The sequence below is a fragment of the Balaenoptera physalus genome (genome assembly GCF_965194825.1).
Source record: "Balaenoptera physalus genome assembly, chromosome: 17".
NCBI classification, from domain to species: domain Eukaryota; kingdom Metazoa; phylum Chordata; class Mammalia; order Artiodactyla; family Balaenopteridae; genus Balaenoptera; species Balaenoptera physalus.
The window spans coordinates 29,126,879-29,148,278 of NC_138895.1; the positions used below are offsets into that span (position 1 = coordinate 29,126,879).

Below are 21,400 nucleotides of genomic sequence, written 5' to 3' on the forward strand. Positions count from 1 at the left end.
CTTGATTTTGTATCCAGTCAGCCAGTCTATGTCTTTTGGTTGGAGCATTTAATCCATTTACATTTAAGGTAATTATCAATATGTATGTTCCTATTACCATTACCTTAATTGTTTTGGGTGTGTTATTGTAGGTCTTTTCCTTCTCTTCTGTTTCCTGCCTAGAGAATTTCCTTTAGCATTTGTTGTAAAGCTGGTTTGGTGGTGCAGAATTCTCTTAGCTTTTGCTTGTCTGTAAAGGTTTTAATTTCTCCATCGAATCTGAATGAGATCCTTGCTGGGCGGAGTTACCTTGGTTGTAGGTTTTTCCCTTTCACTTTAATCACTTTAAATATGTCCTGCTACTCCCTTCTGGCTTGCAGAGTTTCTGCTGAAAGATCAGCTGTTAACCTTATGGTGATTCTGTCTGCTATTTGTTGTTTTTCCCTTGCTGCTTTTAATATTTTTTTCTTTGTGTTTAATTTTTGATAGTTTGATTAATATGTGTCTTGGCGAGTTTCTCCTTGGAATTATCTTGTATGGGACTCTCTGCGCTTCCTGGGCTTGATTAACTATTTCCTTTCCCACATTAGGGATGTTTTCAACTATAATCTCTTCAAATATTTTCTCAGTCCCTTTCTTTTCCTCTTCTTCTTCTGAGACCCCTGTAATTTGAATATTGGTCCTTTTAATGTTGTCCCAGAGGTCTCTGAGACTGTCCTCAATTCTTTTCATTCTTTTTTCTTTATTCTGCTCTGCAGTAGTTATTTCCACTATTTTATCTTCTAGGTCACTTATCTGTTCTTCTACCTCAGTTAGTCTGCTATTGATCCCTTCTAGAGATTTTTAAATTTCATTTATTTTGTTGTTCATCATTGTTTGTTTGCTCTTTAGTTCTTCTAGCTCCTTGTTAAATGTTTTTTGTTGCATTTTCTCCATTCTATTTCCAAGATTTTGGATCATCTTTACTATCATTACTCTGAATTCTTTTTCAGTTAGACTGCCAATTTCCTCTTCATTTGTTTGGTCTGGTGGGTTTTTACCTTGCTCCTTCATCTGCTGTGTGTTTCTTTGTCTTCTTATTTTGCTTAACTTACTGTGTTTGGGGGTCTCCTTTTCACAGGCCGCTGGTTTGTAGTTCCCATTGTTTTTGGTGTCTGCCCCCAGTGGGTAACGTTGGTTCAGTGGGTTGTGTGGGCTTCCTGTTGGAGGAGAATAGTGCCTGTGTTCTGGTGGATGAGGCTGGATCTTGTCTTTCTGGTGGACAGGATCATGTCCGGTGGTATGTTTTGGGTGTCTGTGACCTTATTATGATTTTAGGCAGCCTCTCTGCTAGTGTGTGAGGTTGTGTTCCTGTTTTGCTACTTGTTTGGCCTAGGGTGTCCAGCACTGTAGCTTGCTGGTTGTTGAGTGGAGGTGGGTCTTAGCATTGAGATGGAGATCTCTGGGAGAGCTTTTGCCATTTGATATTACATGGAGCTGGGAGGTCTCTGGTGGACCACTGTCTTGATCTCACCTTTCCCACCTTAGAGGCACAGGCCTGACACCAGGCCGGAGCACCAAGACCCTGTCAGCCACACAGAAAAAAAGAAAACGGAAAAATATATATATATCATTGCTCCCAAAGTCCACCGCCTCAATTTTGGCCTGATTTGTTGTCCCTTCAGGTATGCCACAGATGCACGTACATCAAGTGGGTTGTGGAGATTTAATCTGCTGCTCTTGAGGCTGCTGGGAGAGATTTCCCTTTCTCTTCTTTGTTTGCATAGCTCCTGCAGTTCAGCTTTGGATTTGTCCCCACCTCTGTGTGTAGGTTGCCTGAGGGCATCTGTTCTTTGCTCAGACAGGATGGGGTTAAAGGAGCAGCTGATTAGAGGGCTGTGGCTCACTCAGGCTGGGGGGAGGGAGGGGTACGGAATGCGGGGCGAGCCTGCAGTGGGAGAGGCCAGCATGAGTTGCACTAGCTTGCTGTGCACTGTGTGTTCTCCCGGGGAATTTGTCCATGTATCGCAGGACCCTGGCAGTGGCAGGCTCCACAGGCTCCCAGGAGGGGAGCCGTGGATAGTGCCCTGTACTTGCACATGGGCTTCTTGGTGGCTGCAGCAGCGTTTCATGCCCATCTATGGTGTCCCCGTTGATGGCTGTGGATCGTGCCTGTCTCTGGAGCTCGTTTAGGTGGTGCTCTGAATCCCCTCTCCTCACGCACCCCGAAACAATGGTCTCTTGCCTCTTAGGCAGGTCCAGACTTTTTCCCAGTCTCCCTCCCGGCTATCTGTGGTGCACTAGCCCCCTTCAGGCTGTGTTCATATAGCCAACCCCAGTCTTCTCCCTGGGATATGACTTCCGAAGCCCGAGCCTCAGCTCCCAGCCCCACCCATCCTGGCCGGTGGGTGAGCAGAGAAGCCTCTTGGGCTGGTGAATGCTGATCAGCCCCGATCCTCTGTGCGGGAATCTCTCCGCTTTGCCCTCTGCACCCCTGTTGCCACGCTCTTCTCCGTGATTCTGAAGCTTCCTCCTGCCACCCCCTGTCTCTGCCAGTGAAGGGGCTTCCTCGTGTGTGGAAATTTCTCCTCCATCACAGTTCCCTCCAAGTGGTGCAGGTCCCATCCCTATTCTTTTGTCTCTGTTTTTTCTTTTTTCTTTTGCCCTACCCAAGTACATGGGGAGTTTCTTTCCTTTTGGGAGGTCTGAGGTCTTTTGCCAGTGTTCAGTAGGTGTTCTGTAGGAGTTGTTCCACATATAGATGTATTTCTGATGTATTTGTGGGGAGGAAGGTGATCTCCACGTCTTACTCTTCCGCCATCTTGAAGGTCTCCCTGCAATGATCACACTCCAGCTACAGAAGCCGTCTTCCTGTGTGTTCCATTCAATTTCTTTTCAGAAAACACTTTCAAACATTGTAGGTCAAGAGCATCTTTTGCAAATATATTTCTTGAATTAAACTCATACTCCTCTTTTGGCCTTCATGATGACCACTGATAAATGTAGATTAAAATCCTATCAAGGTAACTTAAGTGAAATAAGAGGGCCATAGGACAGGTGTAACTGTTTCATGCTTTCTCAATATCTGGTAAATATATATTAATATACACAGTCAAATTACTTTTGCAAAGAAAGTATTTTATTTTTATAGACAAATTATGGGGGTTGAGCTAAATGAAGTGTTACTTGGGTCCATTACATTTTTTTTTTTAAAGATTTATTGATTGATTGATTGATTGCTATGTTGGGTCTTCGTTTCTGTGCGAGGGCTTTCTCTAGCTGCGGCAAGAGGGGGCCACTCTTCATCGCGGTGCGCGGGCCTCTCACCATCGCGGCCTCTCTTGTTGCGGAGCACAGGCTCCAGACGTGCAGGCTCAGCAGCTGTGGTTCACGGGCCTTGTTGCTCCACGGCATGTGGGATCCTCCCAGACCAGGGCTCGAACCCGTGTCCCCTGCATTAGCAGGCAGATTCTCAACCACTGCGCCACCAGGGAAGCCCCCCATTACATTTTTATTAAAGAAGATTCACTTAAATTCTGGGCTCCAAATAAAAATATCAAAACATGTCTCCTCGGATTTTTAGGTAGAAAATAAACACAGCCTTTACACAAAAGCTCCCTCAGAGTTATGAAAATCTGCTTTGTCTGCCTTTTTAGCTACGATTACAGTTATTGAGAGGTTCTGACTGATTCTGACATTAGACAAGACTAGAACATTGGAATGGATGTGCTCTTTGTCTCTAATATGATTTCTCAGAGGAGAGAAAATAAGTAAATCACAAGACTAAACAATGGACACAAGATTTGTAGAATTCTGAATGTAGATATGGCTTCAGAAAGAACGGCTTCAGGTTCAGGTTATCATTTTTATAAATAATTCACTGGTAACTTTTCTTCCAAATTTGAAGTACAGATTCTCCATGCTAGCTAACTAGTTATAATAATGGAAAAAAGAAAAACAACACAAAAACAGTGACCTTGCTAATGGTGGGTGGGTGGGGGGAATGGAAGCAATAACCAGAAGCATCATTTCCTGTATGAAATATATCATTTTTATCACAGGGTACACGAATGGTAGCAACGTTGGCCCAGCATAATAATATTAAATCCATTGTCATCCTAGGTGTCTTTGTCTTCAAGAGTAAGCAAATGAATTCTCAACATTTCATCTCAAGCTACTCTTAGGTTATTACATTTGAGGCAAAATAATGTTGCAAATAAAACATTTAAAATTCTTGAATGTAAGTGGGGTAGAAACCTAATGCCTTTTAAAAGTAGACTACATAATAGACAAGAAGAAAAGGATACAGTTATTTTATTAGTTCAATTAAAATGAATAAAATGGAAAGATAAAAATCACTAAGAAATTAAGTACAAATCACTAAGAAATTAATTGCATTATAAAGAATTCAACAAAATAGACTTGAATTTAAGCACAAGTTTTGTAAACTTACAGATTACTATTTGAGTTAAGCATTAAGAATAAAAATTAAAGCTTTTTAGTTCTGCAGATTAAATTTGAAAGTAGACTGTCTTGCTAGTATTAAAATAAACTTGTTTCTTAAAATTTGCTTTATTGGATTACATCAGAAGCAGAGTTGTGTTCCTTGAGGGAGGATAAGTTTCTTCCTGGGCCCATCAGAATGAAGCTTTCACTGTTCTGCCCTTCAGAGGCTGGGGTGGTCGGTTGTTGTGCTTAATGGGGACTTCTTTATCACCTTCCACATTTGATAGAAGACTGCGGAACTGTGCCAGCTTGGAAGGAGGATAGAATATTTAAAGAGTCAAAAGCTATTAAAGTTACACAGAACACTTTTCTTCTAGTATAATTGATGCACTGATATGTAGAAAATCAGGTTGAAGGTTGCAATGGTTTCACAGATGGGAAGGGAAGAAGCCAAAAATTCCTTCACATTTCTTTGCACTAGGCATTTGGCTTAAATTATCAATGATTGACTGGATTAGAATACTAGCTTTCTCACTCTTGGGTAAGAGACTTATCTGCTTGGTGCCTCAGTTTCCATATAGTACTATTTCATTGCATTGTTGTGAAGACTAAATGGGTCAATACGTGTAAAGTTCTTAGAATGGTGTTTGGCCTATGGCATATGCTCAAGAAGTGTTAGTTACCAATAGGTCACACCGCCTGCCCTAAAGGTTTGTTATGAGAATTGACTGACAAAACGTACATAAGTAACCTAATAAAAGTAGTTGTTCAATCATTGGTAGTTACTATTTGCATAATTATAAACAATAATTAATGGGATATTTTGTTGAACATTTAAGAGCTTAAGTTTCAAAAAAGAATAAAAACCCATGTCAGCTATCAAAATATGCCACTTGAGAGTCACAATTCCCCAAAGTCTTAATAGTACTTCTAGTGCCAGTTTTTTCTTGTTTTTGAAACTCTTAGGAAGATATTTAACAGAGTTGGATTTTTCCTTATTAAGGCGAAAAGAATAGCAAGAGTTCTGAATCTCATATATTTTTTCCACATAAAGTAAAAAAAGTGTTTATAAATACACTTTTATTTTTGATTATTCAATAGACCTTATGTCACAAATAAATCTTTTTCAGTTGGAAGGGAAAATGAACTCTTCAAAATCTAATTGAAATAATAATTTCCCCCAATAATACTAGGAATTGAAATGGTATTCCTGCTTTGCACTTCTAATGCTCACTCATTCACCTTTGATACTCTACCTGCTCTGAGCTGATACTGATGTTTTCCTTAAAGATGATCCAGATTATACTCTCATAAAGGGGAGGATGAGTCAGAGAGCCAAGGTAGGTCCAGTAATCCCGGGATGAAGGAAGGAGAACAGAGGGGTCAAAATTTGTGAATGGGGCTTTTTTGCCCTGAAAGAAAAAGAAAAGTAATATATTATTATATCATGATATAAACTATTTGCATCATTACATATATGACATATATGTTATATTATTTAGTAGATAGATAGATCTTAGCTAAGAATTTAATCAATTTTTCTACTATATAGTATTTCATGACTGGTATGTTTGTGGATATAAACAATAAAAGTAATAGAAGACTGAGAATATGCTACACTGGAATTTTGACTGAGCAATCTGCCTCCTTCTTCATTTGGTTGAAGATAAGCAAAGTTTCAAAAACTTTTTATAATCTGTATTCTTTAAAAAGATATTTAATTTCCAATATAAAACATTTATTGCTTCTCTAGGAATGATACCAGATACTGTTCCAGTGGTAAAGATATTTATTGACATGTATATTGGTATGTTTTATCTTTATTCTATTTATTCCTATTTTCTTTTCTGATTGGTTATATTGGTGTATAGAAAATGAATTGATATTTGTATGCTAATATTTTATGTAGTCAACTTTATTAAACTTGTGTATTAATTCTGTTTTTTACCTGTTTGATTTGTATTTTCCAGGTGGATGTCAATGATCATATCCTCTGCACTTGAGGATAGATTTGTCTTTTTTTTCCTAATATTTATCCAAATATGTACTCTTATTTCTTTTCTTTCTTTATTACATTGATTAGGACATTCATTGTAATGGTCAGTTGTGGTGGTCACAGTTGACACCCTGGTCTTATTCTTGATTGAAATTGAAAGGCTTCAAATATTTCACTACTAAGTTTGATGTTTGATCCAAGTTGGTATGTGGTATTCTTTCTTAAGTTCAATAAGTTTTCAGAGACATTTCTTTCTTTTTTTTATTTTCAGGAATTGGCATTGAATTTTTATCAAATGCTTTTCAAGCATCTAACAAGTTTGTAATATGATTTTTCACCTTTAATTCGTTACTGTACTGACATATATTGGAAGATAGTCTAATATCAAACCATCCTTGCATTCCGGGGATAAAGTCTACTAGTTTGGAAGCATTACTCTTTTAATATACTGTTGAATATGATTTGCTGTAATCGATTTCAGTATTTCTTTTAGCTATATTCCTAAGAAAGATTAGCCTATGATTTCCTTTTTTGTGGTGTTCTTACCCAGTTTGGGTATTAGGTTTCATTTAATAAAATCAAAATAAAGATTTCTGTCCCCTCATCTGAGCAGTTTAGTTAACAGTGGCATGATTGTTTCTTAAAAGTTGTGGAACACTTCCCCATAAAGTGGTCTGGGCCTAGAGTTTTCTTTCATTAGATACATTTTTTACTATTTTTTCAATTTCTTTTTAGATTCTTGATCTGTTTAGGCTTTCAACACATTTTGAGTCAGTTTCTCTGCATTTTCCTAGAAATTCATCCTTTTAATCTAAATTTTCAAATTTACTGGTATAGTGTTATACAGCTGACCCTTGAACAATGTGGGGGTTAGGAGTGCTGACTCCCTGCACAGTCAAAAATCCACGTATAACTTTATGGTCATCCCTCATAACCATAGTTGTGCATCAGCAGATTCAATTAAGTGGCAATTTTGTAGTGCTATAGCATGTATTTATCAAAAAGAAAAATCCATGAATAAGTGGACCTGTGCAGTTCAAACCCATGTTGTTCAAGGGTCAAGTGTACAAATTTTTCTCTTTTAAAACTTTTTACCACATCTTTAATTATGACCCAATTCCTTATTTCTAATAAATTTTTTGTATGTGTACCTTTTTTTCCATCATCAAACTTGCCAAAAGTGTGTTTTTTGTTGTTTTTTCCAAAGAATCAACTTTTCATTTTATTAATAAAATTTTACCTTGTATTTATTCATTTTCCTTCTTATTTTATTAATGTTTTGCTTCATCTTCATTAATTATTTCCTTCTATTTTCTTTTCATATATTATTTTTTATTTTCCTGAGTTGAGTGCTTATTTATCTTCAGACTTTCCACTTTATAATATATCCATTTGAAGATTAATTTTTTAGACTAAACATGAACTAGATTTATTTTATATAAAAAGACCATGAAAGAAAATGACATATCTCTGACATATGATTTAACTATTTACTATTAAAATAGTAAAGCTAAGGTTAAATATATCAGAAAATCCATCTTTTTTTTTTTTAAAGCTGACAGGAGGAATCATGGTTATAAGACACTGCATATTAAAGAGATTTTAAAACAATACCCTTAACTTCTGTATTTTTGTATTGATAAAAAATAAAGATATCTTTCTCCATGATGTAAAAAAATTCACATTTTAGTTGGTTATAGTTTTTAAACAAATTTGAACAGCTATGAAACCCATTCTTCTACAGGCTTCATCCTGCCGAAATAGATGACCAATAACTATGAAAAACAAAACTAAAATAAAACAAATATCTGAGTCAGAGACCTTCTCAGAAGCAAGGAACATCTAAGTAGTACCTTGATTTTCAGATTGGTAGTTTTTGCTTCAGACTTCCTACTCCTCACATCAAATATGCAGTTAAATGACTTCTGTAGTTCTGCGGATTCTTGTTCTCTGATTTAAACTAACTTAATTAGTCTATTTACCTTAGTTTTAACTGCTTTTAGGGCATCAAGTACTTTCTGCAGGTTTGGATTGGCCTGACCCACCTGGAGATTAAAAAAAAATAAAGTGTGAGATAAAAATTGTTATCAAGTCAAATCCTATTTAGTTAATTTTTTTCAATTAAAAACAGTAACTGAAGAAAAAATATGCAAGTCAAAATATAGGAATTTAGCAAAACGGTAATACAAAAACAAACCTCTTACCTTTTGTTCTATTAATTATAATTAGTACAATGAATGGCATGTTGTAAGTGTTCAATAAAGGTTAACTAGAATCACTATAATTCCAAAAGTTAGTCACCCAAATATACCCACTCTAATAATAACTTCCCTATAGAACTTTTCAGGGACTCTCCTACAGAAGATGTGAACAAATCTTCCATTTTAAATATCAATTGAACTTTCTTTATGGGACAAAAATCCTCTTAATATATTTTTCTTATGAAATATTAAATTGATAAACTCCTGACTCTATGAGGTAGGAAGTTTAGAAGAAAGGGACTTTGGAAGAGCTGAAAAATAAAAAAAAAATTAGCCTCACCTTCAACACCTTTCCATTTCATCTCTACCTGAAATTTATTTCTCTCTTCAAGTGGGAAAAGCCAAGAGAAAACAAACTAACAATACGCTAAGGAACTGTTTGTTCACCTGTGGTCAGTCATTAGTAGAAGGGGAACTTTCCAAAAAGAAAGAAAGACTCAAATATTCTTTTGCCTTATTTCATCCTATTTTGAGGTCTGATTGGTAAGAAATAGTTTTAGCAGAGCTCTGTAACTCTCTATAACTCACCTTCACCAAAACACCAATAAGTGCCAAACCATCAGCCTGTGAGGCAGCTTCAGCAAAGCTGGAGTACTTCGCAGAATTCCAGTGAACTATATGAAGCTAAAAATGACAATGTGGTTGAGTAGTTATTTATACGTTGTGAAGGTAAAAAGTAAGTTAGACGTTAATGTGTTAATATATAAAGATATATCTTGGCTTTGATAGATAAAACTTATGTGACCCTTCATCCAGGGCATGGAAAGGGCTATGTTCTCACTCTTAAGAAGGGTTATCTGTGTGTTGAACAGAGTGGGCAAGTTGCAAATACTGGAACCAGTAAGTAAAATTTCTTTTCTAACAATGTCATAACTATTCAATATTACTCCTTTTAAAAAAAAAAAACCTCTTTGGTATAAGAAGATCAGGAATTCTGGCTAACTAGTTTGGCGACAAAAACTTAATTTGCTCTCACTTGAGGTACTTAGTAACTTTATGAGAAGGCGTTCCTGAAGTATCTGGAGTCTTGGCCAAGGACAGATTCTCTTGAGCACATCCAGACACCTCTCAAGCCAACATCTCTAGCCTAACCTCTCTATGGAACTCTAGACTTGTATATCCAAGTATGTGTGTATGTCTTCTTGATATTTTCTTGATATCTCCACATGGATGTTTAATATGAATCTCAAATTTAATATGGCCAAACTAGAACTCTTGATTTCCTCCTTGCCAGACCTGTTTCATTTTCCCTTCTTAGGAAAAGGCACCACCTTCCATATAATTGCTCAACCAAAAAATACAACAGTTGTCATTAATTTCTTACTTTTCTCCACTTATCAACATCCATCTTTCAGCACATCTCATAGATTATACCCCTTCACTTGGTTCACAATTTTGAGTCTTTGCATTAGCTGCTGATTTTCTCTGGGGTGTCCTTCCCCATAATCTTTCAACAGCAGGATTTTGACTTGAATTAAGGCTGAATTCAAATGCCAGTTCTGAAAGAATCCTTTTCTGACCACCCAATGTAAAGTGATCATCTGGTCACTTGTATCACTCTAAATCAAACCAATTCTCTCCATGCCATGTATCCCTTCCCTTCCCTTCTCTTCCTTTCCCTTCCCTTCCCTTCCCTTCCCTTCCCTTCCCTTCCCTTCCCTTCCCTTCCCTTCCCTTCCCTCCCGTCCCTTGCCCTCTCTTCCCCTGCCGTCCCCTCCCTTCCCCTCTTCTCTGTCTCTTCTCTCTCTCTTTCTCCCCACCTCTCCCTTTCTCCTGCTCTCCCTTCCATCCTCCCTCCAACAATCTGTCATATGTTGAACTTTGTGGCTAAGTGCCTGTCATCTCTACCCTGGATTAATTTTATTTTTCTCAAATTAGATGAGAGAATAACCAGTTTATATTTCTTAAATACAACCAAATACCCTCCTCCAAAGATGCTATTAATACTAATTTAGGCTTTCAGCGCATTTGATTTTAGTCCACCTTCAATTTTATGAAGGAGAAATAGGAAAAAAAAACATTTAATGGATTTCTGCAACATTGAAAGTTATTAGCCTGGCTTTACAATGTAACATAAAGTAAGTTATATTTGTATACTATTCCCAAATCCTCTATTAAAATGAAAAATGCATATACCCTGTACCTAACAATCTCTCTTATGAAAATCTGCCCTACATAATTGCTTTCACTAGGGTGTAAGATATATGTACAGATGTATTTATTGCAGCATTTTTTTTCCCTTTGGTAAAAGCAAAAAACCCAACAGAACAAAAAGGAAAAGGCATTGTAATTGTCCATATGTAGGGCTCAGCTAATAAATTCTAACATATGCATACACTGAAATATTGTACAGACAGTAAAAGAAGAGGTGCAATTAAACCTACTGACTTGAAAAAATGATCATGATAAATCGGTAAGTGAAAAAAAAAGCATGTTGGAAAACTATATATATTATGAACTCATTTTATAAAAGTAAAATAAAAATGCCAACCAGTCTATATTGGTACAAATGTATTGTATATTCATACATATGAAGAAAAAAAGTTCTTTGTTTTCAGTCTTCCATACCCTCTGTTGACAGTTTGCTGCAAATGTTCTTTATTTTTCCATGGATATCAGACAGAATGTCTTGAATTAGATCACAAACTTCCATGTGGGGACGAATCAAGAGGCCAGAGGGTAGTGGCCTGCAGCCAGGGAACCTCAAACCCTTATCTAGAGTATGCTACTCTGTGATGACTCCTGTGATTAAACTTGCACTCTTAGTAGAGTCTTACCAAAGTGTTCCAGCCTAGTTACACCTATGCTACTGGTGTGTCCAAACATGAACATTTAAATAAGAAGAGAATGATGGTGTGTTCCATTTGGGGGTCAGAGCTTTAAAAGGAGAGCAACATTTCCCCTTGAGGCTAGACTGACATCAAGATAAGTTTTCAAGGCATTCTGAAATGAGAGTATTCTGGGGCTCATGAGTTTGACTCCAAGTTCACCTGCCACTTTCACATGAAAAATTTCCCTCTACTGCCAAACACAGTGTGTCTGTATTTGATTTTAATGGAGCCTGGGAGTGCCTTTCAGGGACCAGAATGCTCATTCATTTGGAGCCATTATAATGGTGTCTTATGTTATAAGGGAGCTGCTTCTGGGAGGACTCTCAGTGTAGTTCTCGCTCACTCGCTAAGCTACCTTACCTCTGCAGAATATTTGACTCCATCCACTAAGTGCTCAGAACCATAGTCATCTTTGACACCCCAGTGAAAATGGAACTGATGGAGCCTATAGCTTTCAGGGAGAGGACCGCCTTTCAGCACTAGAAGAAAAAGGAAACTACTGTTAGTGTTACAATCATAAGCTCCAGCTTATCTTTGCATTTAATATAAACTAACATTAAATTGGATTCAGTAGAAATGAAAACAAACAGTAGCGCCAAAACTTCCATCTTGTTGGTTTTTTTCCCCACATCCACAATGATGGTCTTCATATGTATGGTGCACCCTAAGATAGTGCATGAGTTATATATAATTCTCAGCACATGAGCTGTAATTTTACCTTTTTCTGCCTTCAAGAAAGCATATTGGAAAATGAGTGAATTATATGATTACAGGGCTTTCCTTAAATCTGCTTTAATTTGCAAGTTCATTCATTCATTCTTTTAACAAAGACAGTAGTGGGCAGTATGCATCAAGATCTTTAGTAATTTATTTTTAGTAACAAATTATTCAACACATACCTTGTAACTGATCAGGACACAAGAGGGTATCTTGACAGCTTTGTTGAGAATCCCTAGCCAGGGACCAAAAGAATGTTCCAGTAGAACAGTACGGTCACTTTTAAAATTCTAACATTGAATGACCATGTTTCTTTAGAGAGTCTATCCAATCATATGATTAATAAAACACACATAATACCAGACCTAATCCTAACAGTGGACATAGCAGCAAGGTGTCTAAAATTTAGGCTCAGAACCTTGTAGGAAAGTGCTAAAATAAATTTTGCCTTTTGTCAGTAGAGTTGTTTTATGGAATTGTCATTTAATAAATTATTCAGTAAACAGTTTTGAAAATTTTACTATGTGCTAGATTCTGGGATATGAAGATAATTCAGTCACCATGGCCTAGCAAGGAGAGGGGAATATAGACAAGTATACTTATGCACAGAATTGTTCCATGCAAGATGCCCACAAGATCATTTTCTTACTGGCACTTCACAGTTACGGAGCCATTTTTCTGGTCACACAAAATAAATATATTCTTCACCTCTGTTTTTCTTCCCTGCTAGGATCCTCCACCCTCATCTCGATTAGAAAATATTTGCCTTTTCAGTTTTTATATTCATGATAGTTCCTAGACCTTTTTGAAAAGCTACTGTTTATTCAGAGGGTGTGAAGTGAGCAAAAAGACATTGGAAACAAGAAGAAATGGAATAGTGTCCCTGTAAAGGAGAAGGACTGAAAAAAGACAGATCTGGGGGTCCCCAAAATCATCTTTACCACTTGTAAATTTTCTAGAAATTCAAGATAGTTCACCAGATTCCAGCAATGTTACACACGTGCACAAAAGACTGCAGATGGTCGTTTGTGTTTCTTAAAGCCCCATTGTTTTAATTTCCCCAGTAAAGTCAAAGAAAAATTAGAAGGGTCTTTTGGCTCACCTGATCGATTATCATTGTCCTCAAAGTTTACATGGAAGGAATGTCCCACGTTGATGATTTCTTTGGCTGTGTCTGGACTGTAGGAGACACTGATAGGTTTGAGAGAGGCATCATGTTTGGTTTCACTGGTTTTGATGTCGATGGGAGATTGTCTATTTCCATTTGCGATGGGGTACAGCTTGCCCCACTGTTCAGGACCTACCAGGACAAACATATGCTTACAATCAAAACTTGATCAAATGCTCAAATCCAAGTTTTAGGAATATAACTTTGTTTATTAGATTAGGATTTACTGAGGATCTTAAATGATATTCTGTTTAACTTAATGGAAATTCAATGTTTGAGAATGCCCCTTTTCTATGCTATACAATAAAATAGTGTATTTGTCAATACAAGTAATATGCTCATAGTCTGTGGGATCAGACTATACATATTTTACTGTTATAGCAATAGATTTCTAATATACACATATGGAGAGAGAGACAGAGGGAGAGAGAGGAAGAGAGACAGAATGCATTTTGTAGACAACAATGACCCAAAGGACAACTGCTAAGAATACATGCAAAGCTATTATAATTCAACGTCAGGCAAACCAAATCATTAATCTATGACTACATAGGTATTTTAAGTGCTCAATATCTCTTTTATTGGAAAAGAGAGGAAGCCGTTATTTGATCTACATGAACAGAAGAACGCTTACCATTTTCACCGTCATATCCCCAGTCAGGACTTGCCATGATCTTCTACTTAGTTTTCTTTTTCTGAAAACAAAGATAATACCTGAAATAACTGACTGCAACTGAATGTGCAATAGACAACTGAAACCACAATTTGTAGGTTTTTATAGAACCATCTCTACCCTTAATATGTTACTATTTCATCACCTCTACCTATCAGGAAGTATATACATGTAAAAAAAATAAGTATTCTAAAAGAAGCCCACAAGGGTAAGGTCAGTTCCAATTGTTTTATTTTCTTATATTGTAAAAGAGAAATACAGAAATCTTAGCTTTTATAAAACCAAGCGCTGTTTCTCTCATGTTAGTAGAAGATATGGCTGAGTATTATCATATATGATTCTTTGAATTTCTAACTGAAAATGACTGTGCACTTGAGATTTCCAATTTTTACCCTTGCTGGACACTTAAGCAATACTAGCAACAGTAATTTAGTAAGAAGAATAATTTGCGTGTTTACAGGCTGATCAGAACAAGTATCATGATGTTAATTTAAAATCAGGTAACAGAATCACTAATTATTTGTAATATATATTATTCATAATGGTACATTTCAAAGACACACATGATGAGAATAAAGTCCTTCATTTTTAAAGGAGTTTGGATTCATAAATGGAGAAGATTTTATTAATATTGAAATTAAATATGGTCCAATATTTATTTTACACATCAAATAGAGGTCTTCTGTATAGTTCTATACAATTTATAGAGCACTTTCATATTATTTTATTTTACCATCACCACTACACACATAAATCCTATACAGTGAGAATTATCATCTTGTAGCTGAGAGATGTTGAGGGTCTTCACCACAACTAGCAAGAAGCCAAGAAGCCAAGACTTCAGCCTCCAAGTGCAGTTGTTTTCTTTACTACACCTCTGCTGAATGCCACACTGAGCTATGAGGTGGATGATCCCTAATTCTCTTTCTATGCCCACAATTCTCTTAAGTCCAATTTAAGCTTGGACCATGGTAAGACTTGCCACTTGTTGAGTGATGAGAAGATCTACAGGACTTTTCAAGGAGGCAAAGAAAACCAATTAGTATGTGTCAGACTGGCTAGGTCCATATTTCCAAGGCTCTAAATGTGCTCAGAGGAAACACAATTGGAAAACATAAGCTTCCATAGTAATGACTGATTTCCATGCCTTGGTAGTCATACTTCCTTTCACACTCTGGAATTGTCTGAGCTACCTAGGCTTTCTGAAATAAGTGAATCTGGCACAATTTTTAGCAAGGCTGACCAGAGGCACATTATTTGTCCCTTTTGGCTAATGATAGCCAACTAGCTCAGATGCAGATGGACTATGTATGGCTCATGAACAAAGTTAGAAGAGGCCTAAGCTTCCATTCCACACTTTAGTAGGCAGAAGAAACTATTACTTGAAAGGGAACTTTTTTTAAACATACCATTTATTAAATGTCCAGTATTACTCAAATGCTAGGCTAAACAGTTTATATGCAGTAATTTATTTAATTCTCACAATAACCAAATTAGGCATTAAAATGTGTATTCCATATAAGAGGAAATTGAAGACAATTCCTCAGGGTTATGCAAAGCTTGTAAGTGGCTGCTTATATCTTACAAGCCTAGGGTTTAAACTTAGATCTGTCTAACTCCAAAGCTTGTACTCTTTCTTAAACTTCCACTGTCAACAAATGCCCATTGACCTCCACTTGATTCTGTTTTCTGGAGGATTGGATTGGTTGATCTGGTCTGGTCTGGCTCATGATGACCAGTAGTCAGACTTGACCCTTGGGCTATTTCATTCTAGACCCAGAGTCTCAGATTGGCCAGAAGCTCATGGAATGATAGAAACAGGCTACTCTTTGCCAGATAAGTTGCTCCTCCTAATTGCTACTTTGTTAAAAGTAACTTTAAATCAAACTACTATACTAATCAACCTATTTGGAAAAAAGGACAACTTCCAATTGAATCAGGAGCAAGTAGGCTGATGGAAAAACCTATAGTTTTTTTAAAAAGTAATGTAAAACTGGATAAATAATTTTGATTAAGAATTGGTTAATTGGTAACTCTTAGAAGTATCAAGTTATATGTCAATTATATGTCAATAATATGGAAAAAAAACCAATTGTAGTACTTTAAATAGAGATTTTTAAATGTTGAAAGAATGATGTGCAGAATGTTTAATTTTAATAATTACATTGGTTTAATTTGCAAATTTGATGAAAATGTATTAATGGGCTGAGGGTAGAAGGGAAAGAAAGATTTCTTCTTTTACCTTATGAAATGGAATTTTAGAGGCCAAATATTTACTGAAAAAAATATTTAAAGATAAAATGTTGATATTATCTTACCCTTAAACCATATGCCATAATTTTATCTTTTGACCTTCTTTCACAATAAATAAAATTCTTGCAACAAACACACAAGCAAAAAGAATTATGAAAAGTGATAAAAGATTTACTATTATTATTAAGGAGAGCTATTTCACCGTGCACTCATCTAGGGGTACTGGAGTAGGTTAGAAAAGACTATTGTTCATTGAATAATTACCATCTGTCGGATCCTTTAAAATAATGACTTAATTCAGCTTCACAGTAGACCTAAGGATTAGGTTAGTCTCACCCCACTTTTAAAGAGGAATAATTGAGGCTCAGAAAATTCAAGGAGAAGAGCCAGGATTTGAATCCATTTCTGGTTACCTCTAAAACCCATAAGTGCATCCTCTTCTCTATTTTATTACACCACCATTTTAACAGGCTGTCTATAAAACATTTGCTTTAAAGTTACTTAATAGGACTTCCCTGGCAGTCCAGTGGTTGGGACTCTGCGCTCCCAATGCAGGGGCTGAGGGTTCAATCCCTGGTTGGTGAACTAAGATCCCACATGGGCCTGTGGCCAATAAAATACATACATACATACATAAATACACAAATACATAAAGTTACTTAATAGCTTATTACATTTATTTATTGAGTAGCATCAACTAACTTTGTTGAAGATTTTTTAGTGCCCTGAAATGTTTTCAAAAAAGCAGAGACATTTTCTCAATGTTTTACAAAATTTGAAAACAATGTTTAGCTAATTTTAAATTATATTTAGCATTTCTTATTTGAATTTTTTTCTCCTAATCTCTTAAATGAACATTTTCCTCTGATTCCTACTTCAATCTTTTAAAACTGAAAGCATGAACTCTTATGAAGGCAAGTAAATTATGATGAGTTTCAAATTTAAATTTATAATTAAAAAATAATTCTTTGGTATGGAAGGAACTAGGAATGTGAAAGAGTGCTGTGTCTAACTATGGTAGAGATCTGCTAAATGCCACTGAAAAGAAATTCCAAAAGGCAATACAGTTCTATAATCCTTAGCATTACATAAGGATAGGTGGCTTCCCTGGGACCCATATTTTCCCTAAAATAAGGAAATATACATAGTGAAAATCAAGTGTCATGTTTATTAAATTTGGCATAACTCTCACTTTGCTCCCTAATTTCCCTGCTTCTCCAGAATTGATACTGTTTAGGGTGACAAGAGAAAGCTTATTTCTAGTGGAGAAGTGGGTCATGGAAAATGGTTATATTATCTTGTACATTTCTGCAGTAAGACAACTGGAAATTCTGCTGAATCAGTTTAAATGGCAGGATGGTTTATCTGGATTTCACAGCTATTATTTCTTCCAAACTGGTCTTTCTCTCCACTTGTAACAAGATGTCTTACCAACTTTATTCTTCCCAGTGGATGTCTTTGTCTCCATCCATACCAAGCTTGTTCCCATTTTAGGACTTTTGCACTTGCTGTCCCCTCTGTCTGGATGCCTCTGTATCCAGATCTTTACACAGGCTCAAATTTCACCTCCTCAGAGACAAGTTTCCTGACGTCTAAATTTAATATACCCCCTGCTTCTCAGTCACTCTATTAATTCAGTCTGTCTTCTTTCTTTCATAGCATTTGTTACATCCTGAAATTATTAATTTTTTTGCATCCTGAAATTCATTTGCTTACTTGCTTAGTATCTATAACCATCTCTATAATGACACCTGGATAATGATGGACCATTTTATTTTTTTAAATCACTGCATGGAAAACAGTGGTGTTCAATAAATACTTTAGAGAGAACAATTAAGTGGTCATTTTAAACTTCAATTATTGTATTTCTATAAAGACTTAGAAGAAAAAACACTCATCAGGGACTGCACCCACCCAAACGTACTGGTCTGAAATCAGGGGTGTGTGAATGAGTTTTGCTGGAGATGAACTCATGTTCGTATTTGGAACTAAGGAAAAAGAGCCTTTCCTCTCTCAGTTCTATTAATGGAGGAATGAAGTGACCCGTCTGTGTCTGTCAGTCATTGCTGGGAGAGTGAGAATGTTGGTCTTTATAAGTGTCAACTTTTTTGACACTTTGTAAGTATCAAAACTGAACTCTTGAAATGTGGTTTGAACTTTTGACATAGAAATTTCACAGATCCATAACTCATGGATTTTATTACTGTAATAAAAGAAAAACTTTCAACCTTATATTTCCTGCCTTGGAACATTTTATTTTTATTTTTGAAGGCAGTTTTAAAATTCACTAATGAATATTTTTTATTAACCTAGTCAACTCTACATAGGTAACTATTTTAATCCACAGCATAGAGGTATTCAATTTCTTACAATTTCTTGCTTTTGAAAACATTACATTTTAAATATACCTAGTTGATTGTCATATGCATTGAAATTACTGGTTGGAACGATATATACTGAATACACTGAAAATATAGGCTGTGCACTTTTTTAAAAAAAATTATTTATTTAAAAATTTTTTTGAATTTTATTTTATTTACTTATTTTTATACAGCAGGTTCTTATGGCTTGTGCACTTTTAAGCTAATTGTTAGGAGTCTCTTCTACTGGATGAATGGGTAACTTGTGCAGATTAATTGTACCATCTTTATATTTATTTTTAAAACAGACAAAATAATATTTGTCTTATCTCCTATAACTGTTTAGGGAATTGATGGGCTCCTCTATAACAGATGACATAATTAAGCAATATTTTTCATCTCAGAAGAAAATAACACGCATAATCCTTAATGAACCTTAAAATACGGCACAAATGTAAATGATTAACTTCAGCCTCAAAAAAAAGTTTGATTTTAACTCTCAGGTAAATACATAATATAAATACATGAAATAAAATAAAATAGTTCGAGTGATTGCATGTGGCCTGAAATTCAAACAATTGAGTAAAATACATCTGCTTGCCACAGATTAAACTAAAACCCACATGTAAACGTGAAAGGAGATAAGTTCTCAAATGTAAATATTAATGGAGGTGAAGGTCAGTCACATCAGTCACCTTATCTTAAGATGTTTCATGCAACCTTTGTTGGGGTCCATCTACCTAAAAATTATCTGAAGATTTAAAAACATTTTCTATCGACTTCCCCAAATAATTCTGTTAGCTCTCAAACCCTTTTATCAAAGACTAGATTTCTAAAACACATTTGAAACTGAATATGTCCTCTCTTAATACCGTGTTTCTTAATGTATAATCTGTAGATCACCTGCTTCAGATTCACATATATGTGAACTAAAATGCACATGCATGTCTCATCCACTCCCTTACTTTTGTGAGATGACCTGATGCAATTTAGATTGCTAACATATATCAAGCTCTGTTGGTAAGTATTGGTAGCCTTTTATAGACGTATCTGGGGGCTATAGGAATCTGCCTTCACAATCTAATTACTAATGATATGTTTCAATGAAAACAAGTCTCTGATCAAACCCCCTCCATTGTACATCCATTAGTAGCAAATTGGCACAAAATAGTCATGTGACTTGTCTGCAGTTTCAGGAGGGCTTGCTGCAAGTGAGGCTCACCACCCAGCACCTTGAATGAAGGACTCACTTCAAACACGCTTTGATGATATCAGGACTGGTGATCTTTGTTGTTGGTTCAGGCAGCTGGGTCCACTGGGGCCCAATGGGGCCTAGACTTACATACTACATCAATGGCATTCAAGTATTGTACTTGTCCACTCATATATCTTGTTCATGTAAGAACTATGGATTTAGCAAATTTTCTCTAGTCACTTATTACTCTTGATACCACTAATTTCATGAGCACAAAATTATTTTGAATATCCTTTATAGTAAATAACTAACCTTTCAGTGCTGAGTTAGCTGTAGATATGGTAAGTAGTCACCTCTGAAGATCCTAGGTCCTGATTAGGATGCTATTATGCATTCCTATTAAGCATTAGATTATATTAACAAACACATTATTAATACTGAAGTAACACCTACTGAATCAAAATTTCTTCACAGGAGGCCTGAGAATCTGTTTTAATGAACATTCCAAGGTGACATTTTAAAACACATTTGGACACTTTTACCAACACTCTTTTAAGAGGAATGTCATTTTCCTCACATGCCTTCCTCTTTTAGGAAGAATACCAAATATTAGCAGCCACTTGTAAAAATATTTACTGTTTTACTAGTTTTTATCCTCATAAGACTTTAAAAATCCTTTAATGCTTTTACTAGTACCTGCCTCCAGAGGAGAAATCTTTTTTTCATTTTTTTTTTTTTTTTTGATGCTTTTTTATCTGTTGGGTCAATGTGCTAACAACAGGGTGGTGACGTCTTCTGCAGGGGTTTTTGAATCAAATGCTCAAGTCGGTTACATGGTTAAGTGAAGACAAGCATAATAACCAAATGCCTTTTAGTAGTGGAAATATCCATGGCTGCATGCAAGAAGTTGCCACTTTAATTCTCTCTTAACTGATTCCTGTCCTAGTAGGGCTACCAAAGAAAAGCGGCAAGACCACTAATTGAAATACCGGTTTGCAGAATGACTCAGAGTGCACAGAAGAAGTACATTACAGAGAACCCCTTTACTGATCTTAAAAGAGTGATCACTTTGTTATAAAGCAGAAACTAACACACCATTGTAAAGCAATTATACTCCAATAAAGATGTTAAAAAAAAAAAAAAAGAGTGAACACGGACACCTAATGCGGATGAAGCCATAGCTACAATGCTCCTTTGGTCTCTAAAGACTTTCTTTAGAGTCACAGCTATTTTCAGGTGTTGTTAGCATTAACTAAAATTTGTCTATCTGTCTAACCTAATTTCTCTGAATCATTCTATTTCTTTATTGTAAAGCGGGCTAATGATCGTACTCACCTTGAAGGTTTTGCTTTTTTATGAGGATTAGAGATAAAGGCACATAGCAGATGCACAGTAAAAGATAGCTATTATGTTTTCACTGAGTGTACTACTAATAATGGAAAACTGCGTGGGTTGTGGTTAAATTGGATGGGAGAGTTAAATGACCCTGAGAGTTGAGGACACAGGTCTGTGTCAGAACTTCCAAGACTTTGACTGATGAAG

General features: G+C 36.0%; 1 protein-coding gene across 2 annotated transcripts in view; it reads right to left on the minus strand.

Moving 5' to 3' along the window:
* Window positions 1–3,821: 3,821 nt before the first annotated feature.
* The window catches only part of CA1 (carbonic anhydrase 1), a 430,243-nt gene continuing 412,664 nt past the window's right edge, over window positions 3,822–21,400 (minus strand). For both annotated transcript variants that reach the window (XM_082434050.1, XM_082434051.1), the window contains 7 exons: window positions 14,012–14,072; window positions 13,312–13,509; window positions 11,853–11,971; window positions 9,190–9,285; window positions 8,383–8,445; window positions 5,661–5,816; window positions 3,822–4,712 (listed from right to left, as the gene is read on the minus strand). In XM_082434050.1, the coding sequence (XP_082290176.1) occupies window positions 4,596–4,712; window positions 5,661–5,816; window positions 8,383–8,445; window positions 9,190–9,285; window positions 11,853–11,971; window positions 13,312–13,509; window positions 14,012–14,048 (786 nt within the window). In that variant the 5' untranslated portion in view covers window positions 14,049–14,072 and the 3' untranslated portion in view covers window positions 3,822–4,595. The remainder of the gene's footprint in view (window positions 4,713–5,660; window positions 5,817–8,382; window positions 8,446–9,189; window positions 9,286–11,852; window positions 11,972–13,311; window positions 13,510–14,011; window positions 14,073–21,400) is intronic.